General features: G+C 40.0%; 1 protein-coding gene across 4 annotated transcripts in view; it reads left to right on the forward strand.

The window, feature by feature from the left end:
* The window catches only part of SHTN1 (shootin 1), a 67,246-nt gene that overhangs the window by 7,744 nt on the left and 31,966 nt on the right, over positions 1-27,536 (forward strand). For all 4 annotated transcript variants that reach the window (XM_063338037.1, XM_063338038.1, XM_063338035.1 and 1 more), the window contains exons 2-8: positions 2,223-2,275; positions 10,487-10,547; positions 15,074-15,168; positions 17,342-17,510; positions 20,796-20,893; positions 21,869-21,950; positions 24,508-24,602. In XM_063338037.1, the coding sequence (XP_063194107.1) occupies positions 2,223-2,275; positions 10,487-10,547; positions 15,074-15,168; positions 17,342-17,510; positions 20,796-20,893; positions 21,869-21,950; positions 24,508-24,602 (653 nt within the window). The remainder of the gene's footprint in view (positions 1-2,222; positions 2,276-10,486; positions 10,548-15,073; positions 15,169-17,341; positions 17,511-20,795; positions 20,894-21,868; positions 21,951-24,507; positions 24,603-27,536) is intronic.

The raw sequence follows: 27,536 nt of genomic DNA on the forward strand, positions 1-27,536 counted from the left end.
TTTCATTCCTGTGTAGGAAATATCTTGTTTCACTTTAGGTGCCCTTTCTTAGAGCAAATGCATCAGTGTGGTTTTTTTTTTCCCTGTTGTTTTTTTCTGCTTCTTGAGTATGGAAGGTGGGTAGGGGTCTCGAGTAGGTAAGAAGTGGGGACAAAGTAAAGCGATGGATGAGAGACCGTGGTTTTACTGGCATGGGGATGCAGGTCACATTTTTAAGAAAGCTGGTTTTGTTCGTTCCGCTCTGTAGATCTGCCTTTTCACTTGGATGAGCAGAAGTGATGATTTTTTCCCATCTGTTTAAATTAATCAGATTTCCTGTGAGTTTGCACTTGGACTGTGACTTTTTCAGTGGTTTTATTTAACTTTTTTTCTTTGAGAATCCTGAAAATTTTTCAACATGTGCTGATAACAGCAAAACTGAGATTCTGGCTAAGAAATTTGTACTGTTCCTCAGTTTCCCTTTCTAGGTAATTTAGTCTGCGGGGTCTTGCCATTTCCTCATTGCTGGTCTGGGCACATGAGGAAGCGGAGTCCTGTGTTTTGAGTTACCAGCCCAGGAGCTAACGCTGCTGTCTGTATCCCAGACTAAACGTACCTCAGTCCTGCATCTCTAAAATTAAGTGATCTTGGAGAAAAAAGGAATTAGGATAAATTGAGTTTTTTACATCTGAGGTACTTCTGTGCTGCTGCTGAGAGTAATAGGCATGCTGAAGGCAAGCAGAACAGTGATGCCATGGATGTAGTGTTCAGGAGTGAGTTTAATTGCTTTCAGTTCAACAGATCTTGAAACTCTGGGGAGGGGGAAAAAGAGGGACATCACAACAGCATGAAGTGTAACTTTATTTGTAAGAGCTTCTTGTTTGAAAAAGTTTAACTATCTAAAGCTAGAAAGGGCTACGTGGCTCATCTGCCAGATTCTGCGTGTTCATGTCTTCAGATATGGGTAAGTTTAAGATGAAACTCCAGCATATCTGCTATCATGAAAACTATATATTCATACCCTTTATACAATTTTAATTAAGTTGGCTTGAAATAACACCTGTATGCTACTGTATAGAATCATAGAGTCTTCATGGTTGGAAAGGACCTTTGAGGTGATCGAGTCCAACCATACACACAAAAAAACCCCTCTACAATCTCTGTCACTAGAGCATGCCCTGAAGTGCCAAATCTACACGTTTCTTAAATACCTCTAGGGATGGTGACTCAACCACCTCCCTGGGCAGGCTGTTCCAGTGCCAGTGTAGTTTCTGTTAGGTACAACAAAAAAGCTGAGGAGATACTGAGGGGCTGGAATAAGATGTAGAGTGATGTCAGCAGCCCTCTCATTTTATTCTTGCAGTATGCATCTTAAAGACTGAAAAATGTTCCTTTCTAGGAAGGTTTGTTTCTCTAATGTTTGGAGGTGTATTTAGCTTTTCTAGTGACAATAAAACTTCTGTGGTCTCAAAGGCCAAACAGCCCATATGGGACACGCTGAAAGAACAACAGAATCGGTAAGTTGGGGCAACGATGGCACATCCCTAAGGTAGTAAAATAAAAAATTTAAAAAGGGCCCACAAAAATACACGGTAAACTGGAAGCTTAATTGGTAGCTAATTGATTGTTTCTGCTTATTATTTACTGGTTTGAAACAATGAACCTCCAGCATCCTGGAGGTTGATCCCTTCCCTGCTGATCTCTACAGCTGAGTTCTTGTGTGATCTTGGGTAAATCATACAATGTTTTCATGTCTCCACTGTGAAGTTTAAAGAAAAAAAATCTCTCATAGGACTCCTGTTGGAAGAAAATGTGAATAAATAAATAAATATAGGTGCTCAGCTACTCTGGAGGTACATATGTGTAACAGTATTGCATTAACTACGCTTTCTAGCATTGATCTGTAACCTGAGCCAGTGTGGGTTTAAAATGGTGACTGCAAGCCAGTACATTCACCTTGTAATTTTTGAACTCAATCAATAAGATTGTTTAACTCTCCATTGATCAAGCATTGATTGTTTTGGGAGCCACCATCTTTTTCAGACACTTTCCAATTACTTCAATTCTAAAAGGATATCCTGTTCATCCATAAGCTATTAATGAAGTTTATGACCCGTGTTATTTAAGAAGTCTGTGTAGATAGCCAGAAGAGCTTTAAAATGAATGAAATGGAGTGCTAATTTCGGTAAAGGAGGTGCTACAATATTAACTTTTTTCTTTCTTTTTTTTTTTTTCTTATTTAGCTATTGGCGAATATGAAGAGCTTAGAGCAGAAAATAAGAAAACAAAAGAAGAGGTTTGTATCTATTGATTATTTTTTTAATACTAAAATGCTAAATATTAGAATACCTTATTGGCTATGGCAGGTTGTTGTCTGCTTTTGTGACCTCAGATGATTACTTACAAGTAATAAGTACTACTTGTACCTATATCATAGAATCATTTAAGTTGGAAAAGACCCTTGGGATCATCGAGTCCAACCATCAACTCCACTCTACGAAGTTCTCCCTTACACCATATCCCTTGACACCACTTCTAAATGAGTCTTAAACACATTCAGGGATGGCGACTCCACCACCTCCCTGGGCAGCCTATTCCAGTGTCTGACCACTCTTTCTGTGAAGAATTTTTTCCTCATATCTGGTCTAAACCTACCCTGTTGCAGGTTGAAGCCATTCCCTCTTGTTCTATCGCTAATTACCTGTGAGAAGAGACCAGCACCAACCTCTCTACAATATCCTTTCAAGTAGTTGTAGAGAGTGGTGAGGTCTCCCCTCAGCCTCCTCTTCCTCAAGCTAAACAGTCCCAGCTCCTTCAATCGCTCCTCATCAGATTTATTCTCCAGGCCCTTCTCCAGCTTCGTTGCCCTCCTCTGCACTCGCTCCAGCACCTCAATATCTCTCTCGTATTGAGGTGCCCCAAACTGGACACAATACTCAAGGTGTGGCCTCACCAGCGTTGAGTACAGGGGGACAATCACCTCCCCACTTCTGCTGGTCACACTATTTCTAATACAAGCCAGGATGCCATTGGCCCTCTTGGCCACCTGGGCACACTGCTGGCTCATGTTCAGCCACTTGTCAATTAGAACCCCCAGGTCCTTTTCTGCCAGGCAGCTCTCCAGCCACACTGCCCCAAGCCTGTAGAGATGTGTGGGGTTGTTGTGGCCCAAGTGCAGGACCCGGCACTTGGCCTTGTTGAAGCTCATACCGTTAGCATTGGCCCATCATACGTATTAAGGAGCAATGAAAGCAACTCCCAGCAGCTGTTCTAGCTGTCCCACTCCAGAAAAGCTGCTATAATATAGATATCTATATTTTTTTTAAACAATTGCTGCTATAGCCAGTTTGCATATGATTAAAATGTGAGCATAGACCAACTCAAGTGTTTAGATATTCTTAGGAAAACTTGTTTCTCTTTGATCTAAACCTTGTTTTATTACAACTTGATTTGCACAGTGGAAGTTACTGAAAAGAAAATAGAACAACTCCCCTCACCCAGCCCTTATGAAAATTTGTAATGTAGGAATATGATTTCTACAGGTATTTGAAGTCTTCCCCCACCCCCTGCAGAAAAAAACCCAACCCAATTTTTCATAGGAGAGCAAGATGTCTTATCTCAACTTGCAGAATGGTACTGCAGCATAGAACGGATTTGCAGCATCAAATCATGCATTCTTGTGTGAAATCTGTGTGCCTGTCCAACTGGAGGAGAAGCTTTGAGTGTATGGGCTGAACTTCATACATTACCGCAGGCTTCAGTTTTTAATGTTCAGCAATACTGGAGTAAAAAATAATGACGACTTTCTAGATTATTCATTGTAATTGTGATGAGCTGTTTTTCTAGTAGTAAAATTAAGCAGATTCAGTCAGATGTCTCTTCCCACCCAGGACTATTGTTCAGTCAACACACCTGCTTTCTGCGAGGAAGCCGACAGGAACAGAGAACTCTGAGGGAGATTCAATGGCAGTGTTGTGTTGCGTAAATCTGTATCAACGTGCAAAAGGTTTTTAGCAGGTATCTGCCAAAAGAAACTGTGGCCAGTAAAAGCCTCTTATCAATTCTAGATAGTGAGGAAGGCAGAGGGGTCAGTGCTACACTGTATTGTAAACAGAAAATTCTCCTTTCTCTAGTGTTAGTGAGCTGAAGATGCAAGAAATGTGTTAGTTTTCAAATCCTTGTGAGCTGCCAAGGCATCTAGGTTTAATTTAGCTTTTCATGAAGTCATTTCTGAAGGATCACTTTTAGTCCACTTGTTAGAGATGTTGCAATTCAAGGCTGTATTGGGAAGACCTTGTCCTTAACTACTTTCTTATTATTGAAGAAAACTTGAAGCTTATCTTCATATCATGCTTCAGGAATGTTTATGTGTGTTTCCTCTGAGCCTAGCATATTGTCTGTCATTCTTTCCTAACTACTGACTTCTTGTCTTTTTTTACTGTGCTTGTTGCTGCGTTCCTGTTCTGCAGTCCTACACCAGAGCCTCAGATATCGTGGGAAGTCTGTCCTCTATTTTTGCTGTTTGGAATTTTGCTGTTGCTAGTGCACAGAAGCAAAAGAGAATGAAACTGAATTAGACCCAAGAATCCATTTAGCCCAGTATCCTGTCTCTGACAGCAAGAGAGAGGGAGGAGTGTAAGAGTGTGTATACCACTTCCATGGAGTATTCTTCTAGTCCCCATACCACTTGCAGCCTGGGGACTTCCTCAGCTGCATGTGGTTTCAGTGTGTTTTGCCCTCCACAGCTCTCTTCCTTGAATTTGTCCCATCCCCCCCCAAGCCCGTGATGATTGTTGGCTTCCATCATGTATGAGGAGTTCCATGTTGGGACTGCCCACCACATGAAAAACAGGCTCCCCAGCTTTGGCCTGGACCCATGTCCTGCGAGCTTTGGTTTTTCTTCAATGAAGCTTTGTTTAGGTTGGGGAGGGTAGGCAGGAATGAGGGGGCTTTTCTTGAGCTGTATTTTTATTCAGAAATTTTTTTCCTTCAAAGGCAATTCCAGTGAAAAGTTTTGTTGCCAAAATTGAGCTGAAATGAGATGTTCTGAGGTTGTTTCTTGCGTTCTGCCCTTCTTTCTTCTTTGCTCCTCTCTCTCGGAAGACTTCCTTCCTATAACTGTGTGTCTCTAGCCACTCCTGTGTGTTTCTTCTGAAGGCTGGTGCGGATGTTTTTCAGAATACTTGCATAACGACTGAAAATCCTCCAGCCCTGAGTACATGCGGATTATTTCCCCAGTCGGGCAAATTGGTTAAGCACTTGCTCAGGGTTGGAGGATTTTCAGTTGTTACGCAAGTATTCTCCATCCAAGAACCTCCATCCTGCAAATTGGTGTGCTTGTGTAAGTAGTCCTGCTTAATTGTTTAAGTGCTTGGTCTCAAGTGGTTAAGTGTGAGGCCCTAAGTGCATTTCTTCTACAAAAAAAAAGAATCTACTGATACAGAGTTCATGGTTATGTTTACTTACGGTGCCAATACTGGAAGAAGCTATTCCTCGTTTTATTGCAGGGCTGGGTAATCCTGAGAGCTCATTAGTGTCTCTCTTAACTTTGTATCTTAGTTTATGCTTTGCAGGATCAAACCTGATATTGGAGGAAGCACAGGCTGTCTCTGCCTGTGGGGCTGGGAAGTTGTGGGTGGCTTCTGTTCCAATTTCTGCCACCGTCTGTCAATATGAGTGTAAGCACATGGCTTCCTCTGTATCAATCGTGGTCACATAATTGCCTCGATAGGAGGAAGAGAAGAGAGAATTAATTTCTTTAGAAAAAGATTTGCAGATTATTTGTGGAAGGTACCACACAGGAGTTAGACAGGCGTTTGCATGTATGTGCTTTTGGTGCACTCAGTGGATTTTTTTTTTTTTTTTCTAAGTCACCAGTACATTTGTATGGCTCTGAAAGATCAGCTGTGTCATGGAGAAATGATCTTAATTTATAGTGGAAAGATGTAACTTGGTGCATAACGCGCAGCTAACTTAAAATAAGATGTAATTTTAATTGTTGAAAATTTATGGTCTTTGTTCTGTATTTTTTCTTAAGATTAGAAAATAAATTGACTTTTACATAGGTTACTTTATTTAAAGCAGTGCTGCTTAAAAGGATGCTAATAACCATAAAAATTCATGAGCAAAATATAAGATCTTTGATCCGCAGCATCTCTTCCTCATTGCCTTGCTAAACTGCCCATTTGGAGACCTCTGGCAGGGTCTCTGACAAAATTGGTGCAGGCATATTTTTTATCAGTATTTCTAAATACTTTCAAAAACTGGAGCAAAAATACATTGGCAGATTAATTCTCTTAGGTCATCCTTTTAATTGAAGTAGCTGACTAAACGTGCATACCAGTCCCCAAAAAACAGAGAACTAGCGTTCAGCTGCACATGAATGTAGATAACTTAATGTGCAGTTCTGACATATTCAGAGTCAGATCATGAATAAATATTTGAGTACTTGCTAATCAGACAGAAATGACTCTGAACACTGGTTTTGACAGTGTTTTGTCATGCTGCCAGTAGGGGAATAAAAAAAAAAAAGGCAAGACAGCTTTCCAAAACAGTAGGTGTAATACTGTATCTCTGATACATCATTCATGATGTTTGCTCTGTTAAAGCACATGTATAGAGTGGATTATATGTTTTGTCACTGGAAGGTGTTCTGCCTTGATGACATGCTCATTCTTTCTGTAAGTAGAGTATAGCAAATGTCATAGGATACTTTTGAGCACTGTACCAAACTCATAATTTTAGAACAAGCATTGTATCTGCATAAATTTCACAATCTGTTTAAATGGGAAAGAATGTATCTTGTGTTGCTTAGCAATGGCTTAATTGACTATATGGCTACTACGTGAACTCCTTGCATCTTAATATCTGGACTGAACAATCTCCTTCTTGTTTTTGCCCTTTGAAGGCCCTTTACTGAAGTCAGTAGAAGCTTATGTGCAAAATAGTTGGCAAAAAAGAAGCCTGTTAGAAGAGAATAGACAAGAAACCCAGGCCTCCCTGGAATTAGCGGCAAAGAGTCATTAGGCTGGTGGGAGCGGCTGTGCGGAGACTGTGTATCCACAGGCTTCCAGGTGGTTGTGTGCATCAACTTCCCGACATCATGTTGTAGTGTCAGGTTCCCGTGCCAGCATGGTACTATCCTGGTGTTGTACTAGCTTCAAGTACAGGCCAAGTTCACGTACTGCTGTTCACCTCACTGTGAATGCAGCATTTGGTTTGAACACCAGTCTTTGACATGCACATGATTTACTTGTAAGTAGTCAGCATATCAGTTCTCTGTGCTAGAAATGCAAGTATGGCCTCATATCTTGTGTACTTAGAAGGCAAAAATCTGAAATTGAGTGGGATCAGCAAAACTCCTAAACTTGCGCCTGCAAAGATGAAGAATTTTAGGGAGTTTATTCACAAAATTAATATTGGAAACTGATCTGTTAATTTGTTTCTAAAAATACATTTTCAATGTCTTTTTATTGCCAAGCTATTATTGTTGACTCCTATAGCTAGTTCAGGGCTGGAATGGGAATATATCTATTACCTTTGGTTTTTTATTGGAATAAGAGTGCTATAAGTATTAGATTAAAAATATAATAAATAAAATGGTGTAATTGCTTATTTTCCTCTTCAGAGAAGCTGGAACTCTTAACAAAATAAAGCTAAAAACAGAAAATTGACCAACAATCCAAGAGTTATCGACTTTTTTTTTTTTTTCTTCTTCATTTGAGGGTACTCTTGAGTATGGAGCTATCTGTTAATACTGACAAGGGGAGACTTAGTAAGTACTTGAAAGCTGTTTCTCCTTGACAGTTACGTGCACTTGAATGTGAAAAGTGAGCAGTAGGTTTTATAGTAGTGTTTGCCTTTTAACATTTAGGATTAGTGATATTCTTGCCAATTAACGATTCTACTGTATATGTCTCAAATTGCTTTCTTTGAAAAGTGTGAATTTTGAAGGCTTCTGTGCAGCTTTTTGAGAGCAGCTAACGCTTCTAAATTTTGATATTTTTCAACTTTCCTATTTTAAAGGTAAGGTCAGTTTATTTTAAGGGGCGACAATGTTTTTTATTATGAAACTTAATTGCTTTATATGAATATCTTGTTTGCGTAACTTTCCAATTTGAAACAGTACAAGTAGTTAAAGTCAATCTCAACTTCTTCTAATTCTTAGCTGACTTGGAGATAAACTAGATTTTTATTTTTTTTGGTAGGACTTGTAACAGCTCTCCTTGCACGGGTTTGATTGCAAGACAAAAGGCAAAGTGCTTTCCATTGATCATTTCAGCAAGGGCAACAATCTCCCGGTCTTCTATTCTTCCTGCTCTTTCATTCTGAAGCACAGTAACAACGAAAGGAAAATGTTCAGAAAGCTGCAACTGGGAGCAGGAATTGCTCTGCAGAGACCCAAACATACAGACCCTGATTGTGCAGAGAAACAGGCGTAGCTATCAGGAGAATAGTCAGCTTGCCGTGGTCCAAATGGAGCTCTCTCCGCAAATAGCACTCAAGGTGAAGTGGAATAGGTCATTTAACTTCCCCTTTCCCTGCACAGAGGAAGCTGTTACACCTTACAGCGTGCTGCTGGAGGATTTCAGGAGGAGTGTGTCCTGCCATTGGGACAGGGAGCGTACCGCATCCTCTACATCAAGGTTTCCATCAGTAGGAAAGTGTCTTGTTGACTTCCAACAGATCAGATTCTTAAAATGCTAATCTTCCTGGTTTTTAAACTGAGCATTAAAAGTGCTTGCTCGCTTAATGTGCAGTGGGCTGAAAGCTTGCAGCATGCAGAAAAATCCGTGGGTGAGGTATGCCAGTGTGGTTACAGTGTCTCTCTTGTAAAACCCAAAGAGCCAGCAGCTCACACTGATCCCCTTTTTGCAGCGGAGCTGTACTCTGCAGGAACAGTCAGAAATACTTTCTTTCTGCATCTTTTCTGCCTTCTGTTCTTAGACTTCTGCCAGTAAGGTAAGGCAAACTTTTGCTGAGGAAACTGAGAGGGAGGGCAGCAAGATCCATGCACAGATTTCCCTTCCCCACCTCTCCTGTGCAAGATTCTCTAAACAGCTTCTTTGTTAACAGGTCCGGATGAAATGGTGAGTCCTCATCTGGTGCCCCTTGCTCAGCACATCTTGCACCTTCTGCAGCTCTTCCTTGTTTCACAGCAGCTGGTGACTGACCTGTCCTCCCTACTCAGCCACTGTCACTTGCCTCATCACTCCAGTGCCGCTAGAAGGGAGATTGCTTGTTGAGTGCAGCTGCTTTTGGTTCCCACAGGTAGCCATCAGCAGCGGCTTCCAAAGCCTGTGTGGAGGGTGCCCCTGAGAAGATGACAGTGGCATCCTCTCCTTGCCCAAGAGCAGATCCTTCTTTGGGCCTCATCCAAGGTCCTCCGGGGCTTATAGAAGGGCTCTCTTGAATTTGGCTGCTTTTGATTTGGGCTCTCCCCCTTCTTGTTACTTAACAGCAGGCTCCTTTCCCAGCTAACTCAAAGTGGGTCCTCATGTGGAAAATCTGAAAATCGAGCAGAATCGTTTCAGTTTTTTTTTCCCCAGTTCTGTTCTAATGCCTGGTATCCTCGTCATTGCAGTTACACTGTAAGGAGTTCAGTCACGCTTCAGATCTCTCCCCGAAGTTAACTCATGGTCTTACGTTGATTTATTACTGTGAACATACACAGCCGTGTGTGAGGAAGGATGTCTGGTCCGCCGTGTGTGTGAGACACGTTGTGTGCCAGTCATACTTCCCCCCAGGTCATGTGTTTTTCAGTGTGGTTAATCACTGACTGTGTCTCTGTGTCTCTTTACTCATTTCTTTGAGTTCTTTCATTTTCTCATAGAAGGGGTTTTCTTAGAGAAGTCTTTTTCATGTCTGTTTTATTCTTTCTCTTTGAAGAAACCTTTCCATCATAAGATCAGTGATTGCAGCCCTGTGTAGTATTAGTGTTCACCCCCAAATTAATAAAACCTGGGTGATGGGAAATCCTCAAAGTGTGAAAATGAATGTCCTCCCCTCTTCAAGGCCGAAGCTTTGCTTATGGTGTTATGAAACTGAGCAGCATGTCCCTATTTATTGGCTTTGAGGTTTTCCTTGCACATGGTAAGTATATAAATGTAGGCCTCTTTTCCAAGCCTATTTGTGTTAAAGACAGTAGACTTAAAGCGTATTATTGACATGCAAAATACTGCTTTTACTGTTGTGTGGAACATGGGTGACTGTTTATATCCGTTTTGGATAATGGGCTCTTCTGAAATATTTTCAGAGTACCTCTGAATTGGAACCTAAAATCAAGTACAAGTTGCCAGTTTGGTTAGGAAATACTCTGGGTAATGAATTTTTTATGCATAGTTTTCATCAGTCTTAGAAGACTGAGAGCAAAAAGAAACGATGCTTTGATAGGTTTCTGTATGTTATTCTGCCCGCAATTGATCTTTGTTGATTTTGCATGTTGTGACTGACTGCTAATTAAATAACTGGGATGCGTGTTTCATTTCTATTTTCTCTTCTCCTACAGTGTGACAAAATCAAGCAAGAACGAGATGAGGCTGTCAAAAAACTGGAGGAGTTTCAGAAAAGTAAGTCGATAGTGGGATTTTTTTGGTATAGAGGGTTACAAACATCGCTCCGCGTACTCTGCAGTGCTAACAGTGTGGAGATTCGGGTCCACTTGCTGTTTCTCTTTCAAAGCCTGGTTTCAAGGAGCTAATCCGGCGAGACTTTGACTGTTGTCAGGCTAACAGCTGTCACAGTATTTATATGCTCTGACACAGGTAGCCATTCTTAAGGTGCAAAGTACTGAAAATACAGTGGTACCAATGCGTCTCTGTCTCACCTGGATTCTGCAAGTGACTTTGGAATGATGTATGCTTGGGTTGAGTGGGATTTGACCCTATTGCTGAGATTGCTAATAACAGTAATGATAATGGTGATTTTTTTCAAGAAGAAGGAGTAAAACTACTTTAAGCATAGACACACCAATAAAGGTTTTTAGGATGAACTGCTGTCTCTTGATAATTTTTAGAACGAGTTCTGTCTTGTCTGGGCTGTGAGAATGTCAATATTCAGTTTTACACTTTTATGGTAATGGTTCTATTGAAACTGTACGGTGTCTGGAGGCAACAAAGCACATCTAATGGGAGTGGAAGTATCCTAGTGGAATAGCTCCTTAGAAGAGACAATTACAATAGGATTGTGGTCTGTTATGTCTGGTTTGTGCCAGTACGGTGAACTGCACGATGAAGCATCGGAAATGTGGGTGAAGTTAATGCAGGAGAAGGAAATCACATGATCTATACTTTTGTGTGACTCCGTTAATAGAGGAATTTGCTCACTTCTGTTTTATAATTGCTCATATGATACAATTATGGAAAATAATGTAAAATCAACGGGAGTCATCTACTGCTCAAAATGATCTTAGATAACTGTTCTGCGAGGCAGGAATGTTCTCTAAGAAGTCTAATTCCTCTGGAAAAAACTGCAGCCTGTTTTGTTTTTGTTATGATACGAGGAATACCAGAGCGTGGCAGAAAATGTCAAGTAGTTAAGACTTAAAATTTGAAGTAATATTTGATGTTGTAAAATTTTATAGGTTTCTTTTATCTTCCTTTCACATTTTTAAAGGACATACCTTGTAAACATAGTGATAAAATGCCAGGAATATTAGGATTTTAAGGCAATAATAGAGCCCATTATTTAAACGACAATATAAAAGGCAATTATATTGATGAAGAGCTACATCGGCTTTGTGTCTGTGAATAAACTTGGCCTGTACTCAGCTTCTATTTGTTCTCCTGGCATAAACACATATTGTGTGTGATTCCAGTTTAATGGGGCCCCGTTTGTATGCCAAGCAGCTGCATTTTAGGCCCTATTGCGTGATTTCATAGCTCTCTGAAAATTGGTTCTATTGAGCACAAGAGATAGAAGGTGGTGGTGGGGGGGAAGGCTTCAACACACAATCATTTCTTTTCAATTGGAGCCAGCAAGGTTGATGACAACATGACCATTGTGTTATAATGATAAGACCACTAAGGATCTGTACCTCTCATCAAGGCTTTCACACAACAGCAGATACAATTTAATTCACTGCTCTGTCAGCAGTGCTGATACCATTATGCCGTCTGTCTCCACAGTTATAATCACTGTCCTCCGAGAAATGCAGTTGAAATGATCTTGAGCAGTCAAAGAAACTCTCAATTAAGGCTGCCACTTCCAATGTGTCAGATTGTGTCTTATGCACTTGGTACAATTTTCACTTCCAATCCTGTTTATTTACAATGTCTACCAGTAATTACGCTTAACATGTCATTTAGTGAGGGTGCCCCTGCCAAGGAGATTGTTGGGTGCTGCAGTACCATTGAGTGGGAGTTTCTCGCAGTCAATGCCATCAGCGGCTTTTAGTCCCTGATGGGATGCAGTAGTAATGTTGATAATGCAAGTATCGTGCTCATCAAGTCATAATTAGATGCCACTCAAATGTGCCACTTGTAATAACAGTGTTGATTCATGTTTTCTCGGTGACTGCAACTACTAATTAGTTAAGTGGTTTTTGGTTGGCCTGCATTTGCTGCGGATTATTATTACCCCTGAAAAAAACTGTCAAGGTTAGAGATGTTTCAGGCCACTTAGTGCTGCTTTATGAATTTTAATATTGACATAATAAGAACTTTGGACAGACTTAGGAAATAATATATTTTTGTATTTAATTTGGAAAGATTTTTTTCCCCTGAGTTAATCATAATTGCAGGTTAATTAAGTTTAAATGAACCAAGAGTAATCCCTAGTTCTGCCATGTGAGCCCAGTCCTTGTTTCCTAACTTCAGCTTTGCTTGAGGCCATTAGATTCCTGTCTGTAAAATGGGAGCAGCTCTGTATCTCCACTGCCCCCTCATCCTGCCCAAAGCACTTCATTGCTCCAAATTCCCAGAGCTAGGTAGAATAAAACCAGGAGAGATATGGACATGTACTACCTGAAGCTTTTCCTCTCTCAAATTAAATATAGCAGCTGGTACGGCACGCTTGGAGCAGATACTTTCTCCAAAGTCAGAAAATAAAAAGACAACCAAGAAAGAGGTGTGTTGCTCTGCTGTTAAAAGACTTCACGTGAATATAGTTTCTGGGACAAGATTTCTTAATACTCTGCCCTGCTCTTTTTGTTTTGGCTGCTCATATTTTGTAGAACTTGTTTCTTGCATGCAGCTACTGGTTTGAAAGCAAACTTCAATGTATTCCTAGTTTCCTATGTTATTAAGGAAAACATTCGTTAATATTGACTAAGTATCAGTATAGCTGCATAAATAACACTTGTTTACAGCCTGCTTTTTCTTATCCTAAACTCCTGTTTTGTAGGAGTTTAAGATGACCTCTGGATATCAAAGAGGACTTAGTCAGTATTCAGGCAAAAGTCTTGGAAGAGGGCAATCTGACTTTCTATTCAGTGTTATGAAATCACTAGTTTTTAAAGCTTATCTTCATGAAAATGAAAAGAAATACTAGAGAAATTCCTCCATATTTACACTGTATTCTTCCATCCTTGTTCCTGCTCCGAAGTATTGTTCAGCTGCGAATAGTCCTTTCTGCATATTGAAATCCTGACACTGGGCTGAAAAGGAGTCTGCCTCATCAAGTGACTTGTGGAATTAGGCTCCAGGCTGCTGCTTAGGATGACTAAGGGTGCTAGGAGCCAAGGAGGAGCTGTGTCAATGAGCAAGGTGCTAGCCTGAGAAATGGGAAGCTTTTGTTGGGTTTCCTGCTTTGCTCCAGATCCCCAGTGCAACTTGAAGCTTGTCACTTAGAAGATGACTTTCAATAGTAGTCAAATACCAATGTACTGCTGGAAGTTGAGAGGAATTGCAAGCCAAAACAAATCTGTGCTTTCAAATGTCCTCCAGCTCATGCTGGTGTCCTACGTTACAATATTTGATTTGTTCCAATAACTTGTTGGTCACTCTAGGAATATAGTGATGTGTACTCACTGCGGTAATAAGGATCCTGGAAGTGCAAAGGACAGCTGTGTCTCTTGCTCTTCCAGCTGTGACATCAAATACAGAGGCACAGTCGTGTATTTCAGAAGCAGTCAGGCAGCTCACTCTCGGCCCTGGTCTCACGGAAGATTGTGTGTGTCCATGTGTGCGTGCTGGTGTCTGAATCTGTGTAGGACTGTGAGGGCAGGCTGTGAGACCACAGTGCTTATTTTAGGATGTGCTCAAGCACACGGAGACTTCAAATAAGGAACAGTTCGGCCATTCCAGCCATATAGTAATACAGGACTTGGGTTGTTCAGCTGAGGTTGTCAAAAATCGAACAGTGCAAGCACTGTTGAGTTTCCATCAGGATTGCATCCATCAGGGGTGTATCCCAGCTGTGGCAGATAATGTCAAAGCTGGTGGACAGAACTAGAAGAAGGAACTGTGCTGTGCTGATGGTTTGACTTTAGTGGAGCATGTACTGTTGGAGGCACCATAACATATGGAGGCTTTGGTCACATAACTCCTTTCTCCATTTCCTAGTAAACTTGCCCCAGGCCTGTGCTATATGTCCCTGCTGCAGCTCTTCTTGTACAGTGTGTTTAGCAAGTATGATGATACTTAAAACACTATATAAACCTGAAGACCAGAAGGTGAAAATAATCTTTGTAAGACACTTTAGTTGATCTTGCGGTTTAAAAATATCAAGGTTCCAATCTTCTGACAACAGCATCCATACCAAATTTTCAAGAGGACTATGGTGGCAATCTGAAGGGGCAATCCTAGTTGTCTGACTGATTCCTCAAGTGTTAATGAAATAAAGATGGTGAATGATGATGGTCGGAGGGCTCCTGCTGGCCTTCTACCTCCATAAGCTTATGCTCAGTTCTCCAGTTCCCCCTCTAATGCTGCAGACGTGGCTTGAGAGAGTTGCTTAAAGCAATGAACCAGACATTCAGTGTTCAAAACAGTTTCTACCCATGGAGACTATCTAAGTACATACTTGCCTGTATTTGAAATGCTTACATAGAAAGTTAACAGAAAAAGATGTAATATTTCGGATCATGGGATGCATGTGTCAACTTCATGTGTCAAATGCAGGAAAATACTGACTAATTTTTCAACTCTTCCCCTAGTTTCTCACATGGTTATTGAGGAAGTAAACTGTATTCAGAACCATCTTGAAATTGAGAAGACGTGCCGTGAAAGTGCTGAGGCTTTGGCTTCTAAGGTGAGAAGAATTATGATGATTCTGTTTCATCTGATTTGTTTTTTATTTTTTAACTTGAGATTGTGTGCATGTCCCGTGTAGTTTTCATATAATCTTGCAGATCTGTGAAATTGTTTTGAAGTGGCAAAAACTGTAAGCCGTATGCAAGATGCAAAATACAATTCCTGCCTTTAAAGAAAAAAAAAAAAAGCAACAACATTTTAATTTAGTTCTGTTTTGGAACAGTAAGTCATGGACCACCATCTTGATATGTAGTCTTTATATGCATTTAGGTTAAATGGAAAACAAGTTTTAGAACTGTCCTGTGTGAGATATAAAACAATAATGAGCATTTCAGTGTCTAAATCAAATGGAAAAAGTCAACCACTGCATTACATTTCAGGTGATTGTTTATGAAAGCAAAGCGAGGGCAGGGGAAAGGTGACCTCCGCTGCTCTGTTGATTGCGTCTAGTCTGATGAATTTAGCGAGTGTGTAATTTTCTATATTCCATCTCATCAGAAGTGCATTATTATTAAAGAATGTTTTTATCTCTCTGTTATATATTTTTGGTTGTGTAAAATGCATCTGAGCCACTTCATCAGAAAATGGATTACAGCAATTTTGAACCAAATTTCATTAGCAATGCTGACTGCCTTTTTTTTTTTTCTTTTTTTTTTTTCTTTTCCCCCTTCCCATCCCCTGCCCAAAGTACATCCTTAGATATGGTAAAAATCACACCAGCAAGAAATCACTTTAATTTAGATGCATTAGCAATGTACTTTCTGGAGGTATTTACTTAATTGTTTGCATAATGACACTATATTAGAATTTATAAGAGAGACAATCAGCATATAAGTAAGAAAATGAACATATTTATGCAACTTTTCTTTTCTGTGCTTTTCCTGTAATGCACATACAGGGGCAGTTCAAAGACTAGCTTTACCCCATGGGCTTGCTTTGCCAAAGCTGATTTGTTTGTTACTGTGAGCTGACGAAACAAGGTTCCTTACACCACCCTTCCCACTCCCTCAGTTTCATTCTTTGAGAATGAGATGAAGAAATCCTTGAGTAAATCTCCCGTAGTTGGGGGGGCTGAGGAAATATGGGATCAAAGATGGTTGCTTAGGTAAAACTTCCAGGTCAGCTTAACTATTCAGTATATGTTTTATTTCCAGGTAAATATTGGACTTCTGAAGTGCATGTTGACTTGAACATGTTGTACGTCATTAGTAGGAAATTGAAACTCATTCTTAGACCTGAATGCAGGGAACGCTTGGCTGGTGGGTGGGCAGTCACCCCAGTACATGCCTCAACACCCCTGAGACTGTGCTGAGCTTGCTGAGACCTGCTGGCATGGGGTGTCTGGATGCAGAACTGTGAAAGAAATTATGAGAATGGAACATTTGCAGCAGTCTCTGTTGTTTAGTTTTTCCTGGCACCTTGGTCAAGACGAGATGCCTTATAGAACCTCTTCTGTATCGTCCACCAACCAGGCACGTGTTTAAGCATCCAGCCCACAGTGGTTTCTGACTTGTGGTTTGACCAATAAAGAATTGGTTTATGATACAGTTTTCATCTTACATATACTGATTCTACAGTAGTAATTCTGGAGAATTGAAAATAATTCAAAAGAATTTTGAGGTAATTCTGCCATGACTGGGAGTATAGTAGTTGTGGTGTTTGTAGTTTATAAGCAAAATCGGGGCAGAGGAGGTGGTAAGAATTTTCATTTGACCAATTGATATAGCTGGCAAAACCAGATGAGCTTTCAGGAGCCCAGGCCCTTCTTCAGGTCATTCAGTGAGGGCTCCTGTTGGTGCTGGTACATGCTTAAGGGTAAGGAGCTGAAGCAGCTATCACAAAGAATGCGTAGCATTAAGTAAACTTGATAGTTGATTTGATTTGATCCTACACAGGGTATGTATTAGTCAGAATTACCAGCAAGGAAAGAAGGGCATGGATGTAGCATCATGTTGAATTCAAGCTTCCTCAGAGGAGAAAGAGGACAAGCTTCCCATCTTCAGACCATTTTAACGTTGAATGGAGCATTTAATCTAATGTTGCTTTGTCCTCTTTGATAGGTCTTTTAATGATAAGGGAGAAAAAAAATACAGTTGACTTTTTTTTTCCTTGCACAGCAGCTTAAAGACAGACTAACTAGCTTCTTACTGTTTGTGCTTCTCAACTTTCAGCTGAACAAAGAAAATAAGACCTTGAAAAGAATTAGTATGCTTTATATGGCAAAACTGGGCCCAGAAATTATCACTGAAGAGATTAACATTGATGGGGACGATTCATCCGCAGATACAGAAGCGAACTCGGGATCATGCAATTCCGTGCATTGTCAGCAGCAAATGAAAGGTGAGTGCTGCTGCTGAGCCTACACCACTGTACAAGGCAAAAGTTGTCTAAAGAATGGCAGTATTGGTTTGGACCAGAGATCCATCTGGCTCCGAGCCATGCTTCTGAGAGGGGTCATCAAAGGATTTCCAGGAAGGACTGTAAGAACATGGTAGGCTTGTAGCGATACTGTGTAATGTATATGGTGGATATACAGCTTGCAAAGTAAGTTATGATGCAAAGTGATATCTACACAGCTAAGAGTTCAATGTTACTGAGGCACTGAAAGAAATATTTCTTCAGATCCTTAACAAAGTAAAAGTTAAGCAGAAGGACAAGGTCACCTTGGTATTGCTTGAACTGCAATGGCACTATTTCAAAGCTTGTAAGACAGGACTCTCCATTTCTATTTCCATTATGTACCTTTGTGTGCACAAACTCCATTCATATTCCAGAGCTATTCCCAAAGAAGCAACTTAAAAAGGGGCTGTTGTACTGGGTACAACAGCAAAGCTTGGGAACACGGAAGTACACTGGTAAGAGAAATCTGTGCTTTATTAAGAAATTTCTGGTTCTTTTTTGAAAGGCAATTTTTATTTCTGTAATCCAAAATCTGCCTTCCTTTCTTGTCTAACTCTGTGATGAAGACACCGTGATTCTGTATGTTGTTATAATATTAAAAAAATACATTCTGCATTTGGTGATAGAGAGAGATTAAGTGGTTCACTTTTGGGGGAAAAAAAAAGCTTTCACTTTTTTCTGATAGTAAGTTGCAATAACAAATGATGTGTAAGTGCAGCTTTCCTGAACTTTCAGCCTGACCTTCTTAATTGTTTTCTGTTGGAATGCAGCAGCTTTAATGAAGTGGCACAGAGTATCACTGAGAAAAAAGAATGAGTGTTGTAAAAATGCTTTAAAAAAAAATCCCACCCAAGAAATAAGATGTCATAGTACACATCTATAATAAGCAGTTTTCCATCCTGTAGATGCGGGAAGAGAGGAGAGCGGTGTGATCCACACCATGCAACCCATCTGAATCGGAAATAAATCTGGAATTCCTCCTGTCTTTTATTAGAGAAGGATGTCAAGGATACATTTAAAGAGAGCAAAGACTCTGGCTGCAGATCAGAGAACGTGGTTAGGAGGGTAGCAGGGTCAAATGAGAGAAACATTTGAAGAGCAGCTCTGATGCATATGCTTTCTGTCTTGATGAAGAAGTCATTAAAGAACGAAATGTGGCGTGTTGTAAAGGATTTAGAATTCCTGACTTCTGCTCCTCTCTTTGGCCTTATCATTAAATGTTAATGACCTTACTTTTACAAGTGCTGAGTATTTTTAAAAGCATTGACATCGCATTAGCTGTAGGAGAAGATATTCCATTGCTGTGCCTGGAGAGAAGCATGTGCGTGTGTATGGTAGCAGAGAGATTTATCAGATCTCTGTGGTGGACCAGAAGGCAGCGTTAGGGCTGTGTCCCTAGCCTAAGCCAAGCTGCACGGCGTTCATCTGCAGGGAAAAACCTGAAGTTACACCTTGGCTTACCTGCTAAGTGAAAGACCATATGCAATGAAGGATGTGTTTTCAAAACTCCCCTTAATGCTTTCTGGTGTTGCCCAAGGTGAGAACTGCTCTTATATGCATGTTTATGATTCCAAGGAGTTGGGCATTGTGTTGGAAACCTTGGAAGCCTTTTAGCCTTCTTACCATTCAACAAAATACTGAAAGGTTCTTGGAATGATTCCTTCCCTCCCGCCACTTTTCTGTAAGGATATACGAATAAGGTAGTACAATCTGAGGCTCTTTGATTAAAATCTTTTATTTATTAAAGGGATAATATTTTGTCCCTCAGATACCTTTTCTGTTTTTGCTATCTCGTACATTAGGGAAAGGTGATAGTAAAGCTGTAGTTCCTAATCGAAGTGTAGAGTGGTCTCAGAGCAGTACCTGAAATTCATTTGTAGGTTTTGGGTTTTCTTTTTCTTTTTAGGTGACCTTTTGGATATAATGAGAACTGAAAACTACACTGTATTAGTCAAGCAGTTTAGTGCATACCCTGTATCTGAAAAGAAACGTTTCTTGTGGACACTTATAAAGATTTAGTTATATGGATATGCTTTCTTCTCTGTATGAGGTTGCTATACATATTGTTAGACCTGACCTAGTCCAGCAACCAGAAATTTCAGTGAGACCTTTTTTTTTCCTCTTAATTTCACTAGAAGGCACAAATCCATAAAGCAGACAACTTGGTTCAAGAATCTTCTGGGAAAACAAGTGTGTTTATTTACTTTAGAATGTGTGTGCCTTTAATTTGGAGGAAAATAAATCCGAGGCTCCTGAGTTGGGGATGGGGGGGGGCTGGAGTAGAATCAACCTTTTCAGGTTGTGAGACCAAACAGAATGACATCCAGCATGTCATCATCATCTGCAATTGATTAGCGACAATTTTCTCAACTCGTGGCTGGTATTCAATGAACAGCAGTGCTATGAAATACTGGAAGCAGGTGGGGAATGAGAGCACTTACTGCAAGCTAATATATATCAATAAATTTATATTTTTGCGGTGTTTTTATGTTAACCTAAACCTTGATATATTATGTATGCAAACTGATCTCCTGTTAAGAAGTGATTATAATCAAATGTTTTATTCCATTGTGAATTTAATTTATTTCATATTTTGATAATTAAGGAACAAAAATTCTGAGGGGAAAATTACAAGCATTAGCTCTTCCATCAGTAAAGGTTATATTCTGACTCTGTTCACATAATGTTACAAAGACTATAAATTGGCAGCTGTTCAGGACAATTTCTTCAGTGAAAACCTCCCAAGTATTAACTGCCTGTTGTTTTGTTTATTTCCCTTGTGACAAGAACTCATGATCCAAAAAGAATTGAAGTGCATTAATTTGTTCTAAAGGACGCCTATCAAAAATTGCTTTCTGCTACCTCCATACCAGAGTCTCTGTGATGTGACAGTCTCCTGAGTAGGACTGAGGATACTCTGTGGTGGCAGGATTGGCCCCGTTATGGCAGGGAATGAATCATTCAGAATGCAAATAAAGACGGCAGTGCTGAACAAGGCAGCCTACCTCAATAGAGTAAATCTGAAACTGTGGCCCAGTTATAGATCTGTTACTTGACACTTATGCAAAGTCCCTAAATTATTGAGGATGTACCTTGAATACAACTGATGCTTTGTATGCAGTTAAGGTGTTTCATATTCGGTTGTACTTGCATTGCTATGACATTCGCTTTGTTGTTTTCTTCTGAGAATAAAATATATTTTTCATTTCCTTCCTCAAACTGTAGAGCTGCGAGATCAAATCATATCTGTTCATGAGGAAAAGAAGACCTTAGCCATTGAACTGGAAAACCTGAGGTGCAAACTTGTAGAAGTAATTGAAGAAGTATGTATTGTACCATGGAAGGCAAGACCACGTTAGTGTGTAGTCAGTACTTTTTGTATCTAATTTTGATAAAAACGCTCAGTTGTGAAGTTAATTGAATACTATCTAATCGCAAGTCCTGCCAGCCTGCCCATATGATGGACCACTTAGGGCATATGCCTAGAAGAGGCCTTCTACGTCAGAGTCCAGTCTGCTGCTGTTGCTGGCACATGACTTTTCATGATCTGTTTTAATGCCCAAATTATAACTCTCATCTCCAGTTCCTGACAACCCCTCACCCATCACAGCCTGCGGGCTTTTTTTTTTTTTATTTCCTTAAACCTGTGGATGTGCAAGAAATACTTCTTCAGAATGTCCAGTTTAATCACTGGTGCTACTTCATTGAGCATATCCTTGAGTTTAGCCATTGGCAGTGCCCTGTCATGGTAATTAGACCAGCAAATTGGCTTTTTGAGCCAGCACAGTTTCATTCCTGCTTGAAAAGTGGATAAGCCATGTACTGATGCAAATCAGGACTTAGTGGCTCTTCCTGTCTATGCAACACTTGCATTCAGAAAGACACAGCTGACAGCTCTTGGACAATAAACAGAGCCCAGGAAAAAAACTAAAACAGCAGCCTGACTATATTAAAATGCAAACAGTCAAGGGCAAGCTAGTAACTTTTCAACGAGGTGCTATGGTGCCTCATCCTGAAACGTTCTAAAGATGTATATTTGCAGCTGTGACTGGTACGTGCCATCAAACTGGGCCATGGGAGCCCCTTGTGAAGGATTAGTTCATAACCCTTTAATGCCATCTGTTATGGGGTCTGTGATTTGGGGTAAAAGTGCTTTCCATCCCACTGGAAACCCTAAGATCAAGGCAAACCTAAGAAACAGAATTATTGAAAGCAAAATATTGCTTGCCTTATGTCTTGCTATATGCCTTACGCCACTAACGAAAATACTCTTGTTTTTGATCTTTACGCTTTTCTAGGGGAATAAAGTGAAAGAAGAAAAGGCTGTTTTGACAGCAGAAGTTAATAAGCAGCAAAAACTGTTGGAGAAGTGTAACAGAGGTGGGTGGTCTCTAACATTTTGCTACATCCTTTGCAGAAGCTTCAGAGCTTTTATATTGTAGTACAAAGAGTAGGTTACAGAACAGTGACTTGATCCAGATCTGACACTTGGCCTTATTGCTGCAGGCACTGCATAAACACGCAGACTATTCTAGATTGTCTCTGCTCCAGGAAAATGTGACACTGTAAATAGCAGGTTTAATGTGAGAATAGAAAAACTTTTTGCTCTGTGGCATAAGTGGCAAGCTGGGACAGGAAGGCAGTCCTTCAGAGACGGAGTTCAAACCTTAATCTCCAGTTTTCCTAAATCATTACATTGCCTTCCTTTTAGTTGGGACACAGCTGATAATTTTGAATATCTAAAGACTTAGCAACTTGCAAGTTCAGAGGATGATGAGAAAAAGGCAAGAGTGCTGGGAATGAGATAAACAGGATTTCCAAGTTATGGAAGGAAAGCAGAGAAAGTCTACAAAGACAGGGCTCAGACAAGGCTTTTGCTTAATGAAGGTGAGTGCTTCCCATGAAAAATAGTTGACCCAAAGGTAGTTCAGAGGGGAGGGTAAAGACTTTAGTGCCTTGGATTACTGTGCCCTTTTCTCTTGTTGCTGATTTAGCTTTGTAAAATTAAAAATTGTTTGGATAAAAGACTCTTTGGCTGTTTCATATTTTCCTGAAGTGGAAGACGATGGGCCTGGCCTCTAATGCCTGCCTGTCTTGATACCTTACTTGTTCTACCTTCCAAAAGCATTTAGTTATTTGTTCAGCCGCACCTTAACAATACATCCTGGAGGTCTTCAGACGCGTTCACCGTTATTCTGATTTATCTTCACGTTGTTCCTGTGCAAGTTTTACTTGCTCACCTGGGAGGATAAATGAAAAGCTCTTAAGACGTCTCCCAGGAATTCTGAAACGTTTGTTAGGCAGTGAAGAGAATGGCCAGGGCTGCCCCTTCACACGGAAGGACCTGTGGAAATAGCCACAGCTACGTAGTGAAAATACAGAAGATAAGTGCAATCTTTGGAGTAGTGAAGATTCCAATCATACCACGGCCTTCTGCTAATAATATTCTCTTTTTCTTTGGAAAAAAGTCCAAAATCAGCATAGTCCATGTTTTCAAGGAAAGAGCTGAGTTTTGAATACAGAGAAATGTACGAAGTTCTAGTGGGAAATGATTATCTTTTTCCTTTACTGTTCAGGGGGCCAGTGTCTCATCTTCTACGAGTGCTGCAGCTGTCTGTCAGCATAGGGAGAGGAGGTTTGCATAGTAGGGTATATTCTGTAAGCTTCCGCCAAGTGTTCATCTCTTACCTCTTTCATGTGTCTGCATTGCTTGCGTCTGTGACAGGCAGTACTTGAAGACTCTCGAAACACCAAACTTTGCAAAGGTTGATTAGACAGACGGGCTTGAAGAAGGTTTTGGTGGGATAGTGTGGCAGATCAAATGTTTCTGATATGTTTTCTTTTTTCTAAGCACAATCAAAAAAAGAACAACCCCTTGTTTCACGTTTGCCTGTTTTTCAGGAAGGAGGTGTTATATGAGGTTAGGTCCTGATGCACAGGCAAATAAAACAGGATTTTTTTTTATGTTTGAAATGAGTACCAAAGTATTTATTCAATACCTGCTGTATTCGGTGTCTGTGTGGCACTGGCTTGGAGCTGTGTAATCAATATGTTTCAGTCAGAGTTGGGGAATTTATCTTGAATCTTTCTAAGTGTGTGGGTTATTTGGGATTTTTTTGTTGTGGTTTGTCTTTGCAAATTAACGTAATTTTGAGAGTCAGATGGTCTGGAATGTGTATCCCACACTCTGAACTACCACTTACTGTACGTAGCTTTAAAAACTGTTATGCTCGTCTCCAAAGAAGCACAGAACTTATGTAGGACAGTGTTAGAAATCCAACATGATCATCCTGCAAACTAGTCTTCAGCCAGTTAGAGCTAAAGCTTATTCCAGTGGTCACTGAGACATGTTAAGCATAAATGATGCTTGAGTACTTACAAATGATGCTTGTTGTCCTGGATTGAGGCCGGTTCAGAATATTTTGGGGAAGCACAGTTAGCTTTAGCCTTGCTTTTGTGAGCACAGTTTAAATACAGGCAACACAAAAAGCAACTGCTTTTTTCTTTAAATCTCTGTTGTGAAGGCACCCATCAAACCTCACTCAAACCAGGCAGGCAAATACAGATGCCTCCAGAATAGCATAGTAATCTTTGATAGGTTCAACAAGGCTCTCTTGAGGCTTTGATTGCTCACATCCAAAGAGGTGAAATACGGCCCGTGCTACACGCGTTACTGGAGTTTTGAGTCTAGGGGAGAGGAGTACTACACTGTTCAGAAGATAAGTAATTGTGCATCTATATATAGTGAGGTTTAGAGCAAACAGGACAAAAATTGCAAAGGGGACTGTACACAGAAATGTAAAACTAAGTTATACCTTCATTCAGGGATTCATGGTGCTGGGGAATAACAGCTTATCTGGGTAAATCAAGCAGTACTTTCATCTTATTTTGATCCATTCCACTTTTCCTTCTGATCTTGTTTTATTCATATGAACAGTGTCTGTGCTGGCAGTTGAGGAATATGAAGAGCTTCACGTAAACTTTGAACTGGAAAAGAACCTGCGGAAGAAAGCAGAGTCATTTGCACAAGAGGTGAGTAGTCAAGAAAAAGGGATCTTGTAAAAAGAACTCATGGCAACTGGGCAAAAACCTGCCAGCGTAGATGACTTGATTTCAATTCCCAGCTCTCGTACAAAAGATGTCTTTGAATGTCCATATACGACTTAGCTAACATCTGTATTTCATCCGTAAAATGGGTTTACTATTTCAACAGCATTTGTAAAGCACTTCAGAATTATCCACGCAGTCTTACCTCTTTCCCCTTTTAAAGCGAGGTTTTAAATTTGTAATGGGCTTAGTCAGCCACAACATTTCAGTGTGGTATATGCAGTGGTTGTGTCTGGGAAGGATTAGCTACCTTTCTAGTGACACAATTTGAAGCGCTGTGTTTTTCCTGAAAAAATATGTGAACTCACGAAAAAAAATGTTGCAAAATACAATATTGAGGATTGTGCAAGTTTAGCTGCTGTTTAACATATGCCTTTTGATTAACCTAGTGCAGGGAGCATTCAGGCTGGAAAAAACCTGTTTCTGTGTTCTAGAAAAGGTATTAACTCCCAAAGAGGAAAATGAATTACTGGGTAGCATTATGCAATGGCTGGTTGTTGCCTTAGAAAATGCTGACAAACTCTCTCATTCTCTTGATAGACTGCAGCCCTATAAAATCCGGAGTTTGTTTTATGTTTTCTTTCCACTTAAGTGCTTTTTCTGGTTGCACTCTGGATTTTGAGAGCTCTGCACAGCCATGCATCAATATTTTCTTTATTAATGGTTGGGCTTCCTAAGTAATCACTTTTCACGGAGCTCAGATTTAAAGAAATCCATTATATATAAAACCTACATGATTCACCAGTACTGAAATATTGTAAATAAGGGAAACATCTGATATGAAGTGGATTTTAGATTTTAAAATCATGGCTGCCAGCAAGCAGGTATTTAGCCTTCAGGAAGTCAGCTTTGTCAGAATAGAGGGCTCTTTTGCTTTTTGTCTTTGCTGCTGCTGTTTTTCTCTCTTAAAAAGTTAAATAATGTATTTGATAACTCCTGTACATCTAACTGCGTTCAGTCAGTGATTGTAAGCAAGAGCATATATGTGTTTTGAACCTGTATAGAAAACAGTGAGTAGGCTTACTGCGTTCTTTTATTCTTGTGGGTTTTTGATGGGTATTTGAGTGTTTTGGATATGAACAGAATCATATAGCAATGTTTTAAACGGAATGAATTTTGTGAGGTTTGAGATTAAACTGTAAACAACTTTGAAAATCTGGAAGCTAGGGGTGAGGAAGTTGATCTCAATGTTGCTTGCACTCGCTCTCTGGTGCCCGAGAGCGCTCTCTCTGTGCTGTGTACAAAGGCAGGAGAACTTCAGGGCACTCGGGCCAAGGGTACTGGTTCCCTTTCTCCTCATTCCACCTTTTGCCACTCTTTCCTGTTCTTTCCTTTGCAAGGTCACTCTGTTGACCCTTTGGAAAACCCACTGAAGGAGCTAACTTGCAGAACCCTAGTAACTTCTAGGTACAGATCAAGTTCTCTTTCTGTTAATAGGAAAATTTGCGTTTGGTAACAGGGTTGGGTGCTCATGCTAAAGGGGAAAGGTATTTGCAAATTCAAGCGTATTAAGCTTTGGCAGATCCTGTTTCATTCATACAGGTATATGGTATAACCTAGTTTTTGATGAACTACTGCTTTATCAGTTCCACTACTGAAGCTTCAGTCGTTTGATGAGTCACCTTGTGATTGAAGTAAATGTAAATTTATGTACCTTGTGTATATATACATACTTGCAGTCTCCTACCTGTTGTTGCCTATCTCTTGCCACATGTTGAAAATTTAACTGTACTTCAGGCGTAGCTAAAGTAGCTGACACATTTCCCCCCCACAAAGGGAATAAGAAATGATAGAAATGAAAATTATTAAAATGTTCTGTTAACTTCCAAATTTTAGGTATAGAGATGGACGTTTCAGGATGCTGTTAGAGTTGAGATGTGGGAGACAAGTCACTCAAGCAGAGTGATTTCTGAAATCAAAGAGACTGCACATGCAGCCTCTTCCAAACTCCACTTTTACAGAGCTTTGTGAGATGCTGAGCAGAACTGGACGCCTCCCTTTGCCGTGCCTTCAGTGCCACTTGGCCATTTACATTTGATCAAAGGCTCACTGTGGTTTTTCAGTAATAAAAATGAGATCTGCAAATTCCATTCAAATTTATTGAAGATAGAGACATTTATTAGTGACCAAAAGTTGTTAAACAACATATTGCTTGTGCTTATTAAGTATTCATTTGGATTTTTTCAAGACTGTTACCAGTCTTGACTATAAAATATTACCTTCTTGCAACTATTTTTAAATTTTAGGAAACCTGTATTTGTTCATTATCTATGCTTTTATGATAACTATTTTTCTAACACAATTTTTTTAAACCTCTTGAGATTGCACAGGCATTATTGTTTCATTAGCGGTGTTTGTTGACTGTAATATCTGCAGCACTGTTATTTTAAGAAAAGTTTCTGAGAATGTTGAGCATGTTCATTTACCATGCATTATTACAGTGTGTGTCTTGCAGCTCCTCCTGTTGCTTTATCTTCTGAAGTGCAGAACAATTATGTGCTTCTGTTCATTAACTGACAACAGAAGATTGTACATAAATGTCTTACATCTCTCAGAAATGAGTAATATGTAAATGTGCAGTTAAACTGGTTTTCAGCTCATAAAAGAGTATAATCTGATACTCTGGGCCCAGAATGTTGCTTCTCTTAGATCCATAACTGTACTATTCAGACACCTATACATTTTGAAAGGTGACATTTAAAGTACTTTTTGTATTTGAATAACAAAACGACAGGCAAGCTCTTAAGGAAAATACCAAAGAAATGCTGATTATTTGCAAATGAGTGCTCCTTGATTTTTGGCATTATTTAGTTATTATCTCTTCCGAAAACATGGGCCCCTGTTGTTGCAGATTGACAG

The sequence above is a fragment of the Chroicocephalus ridibundus genome, chromosome 6, assembly GCF_963924245.1.
Source record: "Chroicocephalus ridibundus chromosome 6, bChrRid1.1, whole genome shotgun sequence".
Classification (NCBI taxonomy): domain Eukaryota; kingdom Metazoa; phylum Chordata; class Aves; order Charadriiformes; family Laridae; genus Chroicocephalus; species Chroicocephalus ridibundus.